The 4,112-nt window shown below is 40.0% G+C and overlaps 1 protein-coding gene across 1 annotated transcript; it reads left to right on the top strand.

Annotated features, from left to right (window-relative positions):
* Positions 1-311: 311 nt before the first annotated feature.
* Positions 312-1,280, top strand: LOC101895635 (phenoloxidase-activating factor 2). The gene has a single exon (XM_005192100.4). It carries the CDS (start codon positions 353-355, stop codon positions 1,253-1,255), a length of 903 nt encoding a protein of 300 aa, XP_005192157.3. The 5' UTR covers positions 312-352; the 3' UTR covers positions 1,256-1,280.
* Positions 1,281-4,112: the final 2,832 nt, after the last annotated feature.

Below are 4,112 nucleotides of genomic sequence, written 5' to 3'. Positions count from 1 at the left end.
AAAAGTTTGGCTACAATCACCAAAATACCGAATACCGGGCGGTATCGTTATATAAAGGCTATACGATATCGTGGACCGATATAGCCCATCTTCGAACTTTTAGCTTCCTGTATTTATTCGTTTTGACTCTAGCCCGATTATAACTGACGAAAAAACGAACGGACAGGGTAAATCGTTTTAGAATTTTACGCCGATTAGAATTAATCGGATGAGTTACAAACGGAATGACGATTTAATATACCCTCCATACTATGTATGGCGGATGCTGGAAATTCTATGGCCTTATCAGTTTTAATCAAAACACAATGCATTTCAATAAAAACTGGAAAAGTAAACATTACATTCTTCCAAGATGGCGGGATTGGAATTTGAAAGACCCTTCGTTAAATTTTTCCTCGTAATGGGATTTATTTGCTTCAACTTGACCATAATTAAGGCAGAGGAAACGAAAACAATAAAATGTGGTCAACGAAACCCGCAAGGAATTCCAACGGCTGCAGCCTCTACTCCCAGCATTGGTGAAAGTAAATTTGGAGAATTTCCCTGGACCATTGACATTGCAAATGAGGGACGAGTATTTTGTGTCGGTTCCCTGATACATCCCCGCGTAGTATTGACGGCTGGCCAATGTGTGGCCTTACCAGAGGATATACCCAATTTAAAATTACGTGCTGGCCTGTGGGATCGTGAATCGAATCCGGAACACTACCCTTATCAGGAGAGATCAATTGAAAAGATTATTTTACATGACGATCTTGGACGTTCTCGCCGAAGACGTAGAAATGACATTGCATTGGTTATTGTCAATGCCCCATTTGTCTTGGCGGATCATATCAAAACCGTGTGTCTACCTCCAGCCAACTATGCCGCGCCAAATGGTACCGCTTGCTATGCCACCGGTTGGGGAAAACAATCGCTGAGAGGTGATCACAGCCAGCGTATGAAACTTGTGCCATTGACTCGCATCGAAGATGGGATTTGTGAACGAGAAATGGAAATTCAATTACATAGTTCAGTGATGTGTGCCGTGGGCCAGAATGGTAGCGATACCTGTTCCGGTGATTCAGGTGGGCCACTGGTGAGTCGCATCATCGCTGACCAGGAATTTTATCACCAGATTGGCATAACATCATTTGGCATTTCATGTTTTGATGGTAGCCCTGGGGGTTATACCAATGTGGGGCACCTTCGTGAATGGATCGACGAGCAGATGAAGGAGAATGATTTGGAAACGTCGACATACATTCATGAGTAAAATATAATAGTATCTACTTTTTAAAGCAATATAAAAAGTTTCTTAAATTGCTAACTTTGTTTTTTATTGGAAAAATGTAAGGGTTTGGGAGGTGGTACCATGATTTCGGAAAAAACAGCATTTGTTTTTATACCCTTCACTACACATAGTATGGGGGGTGTATTAAGTAAGGGTTTGGGAGGTAAGACCATGGCTTCGGAAAAGTATATATATTCTTTATCAGCGTAAAATTCTGAGACAATTTAGCCCTTTCCGTACGTCCGTCCGTCGTACTTCAAAACAAATAAAGAAAGGAAGCTAAAATATTGTACCGATCTATATTTTGTCTGCAGGTAGGTCAAGTTCGAAGATGGGCTATATCGGTCCACGATATCGTATAACCCCCATATAACGGTACCAACCCCCCTCCCCCCATAAGTTGGTATTTTAATGATTTTAGAAACATTTTCAAAGGAGTTATCGGAAATTCTACACGAGGAGTTCTTTGAGAACTGTTTATATAGGTCTACGATATCGTGTGCCTACCATATTACGGTACCTCCCGATATTGGGTATTTTCCTCGTGACTACTTTACCCCTGAAAAAGAATCGTCTGTACAGGGCGAAAAAACTGCAACAAAGTCAAACGCCATAATTTTTACATTTTTTTTTTTAAATTTTCATTGAATGAAAGCAAAGCCTGTCGGAAGTAGCCTCAAATTTTAGAATAAGTGTAGATTTGTTCGAATTGGTCATCTTTGGCACGAATTATGGCCTTCAAACGGCCAATGAAACCGTCACACGCTGCCCAAATGTTGCTCTGCGGTATTTTGACCCATTCCCAGCAAAGCGCTTGCTTGAGGTGATCGACACTTCGGTATTTTTTACTGCCAACCTTTGCTTTCCAAAATACTCCAGACACTATAGTCCAACGGATTAGTATCTGAAGATTTCGGTGGATATTGTGCACTGGAAATGAAGCGAGGAACCTCATTTTGAAACCATTCTTGGGTAGCGCGTGCTCAGCGCGATGGTGCTGAGTCCTGTTGGAATGTCCAAGGTCTGCGGCCAAAATATTTGCGTGCCCAAGGCTTTAATACACCCTCCAGAATATTTTCGCGATAGTATTCGGCATTTATTCTGATGCCACGGTCGCTTAATACGAGCGTAGAGCGACCATCGGCTGTTATAGCGGCCCACACCATCACCATTGCCGGCGCTTGAGTTCTGGTGGCCAACCCAAGGTGCACATTTTCAACTAAACCTCTTTGGCAAGTAAACACGATCATATTGTTTGTTTACAAACTGCTGGATAACGAATGTTTTTTCATCGGAGAAACCACATTCAGCCCTTCGCCACCTTCGGCAAAGCGAAGCAACTCTTTAGCTCTTTTGAGTCTATTTTCTTTCTGTTACGGTGTAAGTTCTTGCACTTTTTGGAATTTCAATGGCTTTACCGAGCTCATTTCTCAATATTTTCCGGGTGGAATATTGTTCAGCACACGAGCCATTTTTCGGCCACTGCGACACGGTTATTGATCAAGTCGCTTCTTTACTTTTCGTAACATGTCTGCTGATGTTGCTGTTTTTTTCCGTCCACTTCCTTAATGTCAGGCTACCCTACCTGGTTCACGGTAACGAGCGATGGTACGAGACACAAAAGATTTATTCACATTTAAATGCGGGAGTGCTCTAACGATAGCCACTTGTGGTTTTCCAGCCAAATATAAAGAAATCACACTATCACGCTTCAATTCCACGAATAACGTTTTTCTGGCAAATTCTCACCAAAATGTTTTTGTACGCTTTTTCGTACGCTCGTCACGGAATAATTTTAACAGCTGTCGGACGAGTGGCTAGTCCCTCCCTATTTTATGTATTTTGATAATTTTAGCGACATTATTCAACGGAATTGTTTCAAATTTGCTATTTGAAGTTCGTAATGGATACTGAAGCATATGACAGAAAATTGTCTATGCAGGTCCACGTCTTTGTATAACCCCAATATAACGGTACCTCCCGATATTCGGTATTTTGATGATTTTAGCGACATTATTCACCGGAATTGATTCAAAATCGGTATTTGAAGTTCATAATGAATACTACAGCCTATGCCAGAAAATTGTCTGTACAGGTCCACGTTTAGGTATATCCTCCATATAATAGTACCTCTCTATATTTGGTATTTTGATGATTTTAGCTACATTATTCATCGATTTTTTTCAAGTTTCGCATTTAAATTTTGTAGCGGCTTATGACAAAAGTTGCCTATGCAGGTCCGCGTTGTCGTATGGACTCTAATATAACGACTTCATTCGGTATTTATAAGATTTCAACAGAACTTTTAACGGATTTAATTTTTTTTTTTTGTTTTGAAAATTGCCTAATTTGTTCCAAATGGGCGGTATTCAAAGTTACAGCTTCTTTACTTATTTGATTGTGTTTCATAATATGCTAATTTTTTTCTGTTTTTTTTTTGGAAATTATTTTTTAACTCGCAATTACACCCTTACTATAAATAGCGGCCGTAGAACTTGGTGAAAGTAATAAATCTAAACGTTGATGTATAAAAGAACTCATTACAAACAAGGCCAATTTAATTTTCGAAGTTAAGTTGGACAGTTAAAAAGACTGACAAGCGACATCTAACGAGTAAACTGTGTTTCGATTAAAAACTTGACGAAATGGCTCATCTTTATCTACGACGAATGAATAAATTGTTGCCAGATTGTATACACATGGGAGAATGGTATGTGCCAATGATTTAATTCGTATTGAGCGCCATCTATTAAAGGTGATTCAAGTTATTGCTAGCTGATGTACCCTGTAAGGGTGTCTGCATCCGCTAAGCAATTGTACAATGTTGCCATGCCTTCAG

Source organism: Musca domestica, unplaced genomic scaffold, assembly GCF_030504385.1.
Source record: "Musca domestica strain aabys unplaced genomic scaffold, Musca_domestica.polishedcontigs.V.1.1 1, whole genome shotgun sequence".
NCBI classification, from domain to species: Eukaryota; Metazoa; Arthropoda; class Insecta; order Diptera; family Muscidae; genus Musca; species Musca domestica.
Note: the sequence above shows the minus strand (reverse complement) of the source record. Positions and strands in the feature narration are given on the sequence as shown.

Excerpts from the sequence above, each read along its gene's own strand:
- LOC101895635 (XM_005192100.4), top strand. The coding sequence starts at position 353 with ATGGCGGGATTGGAATTTGAAAGACCCTTCGTTAAATTTTTCCTCGTA.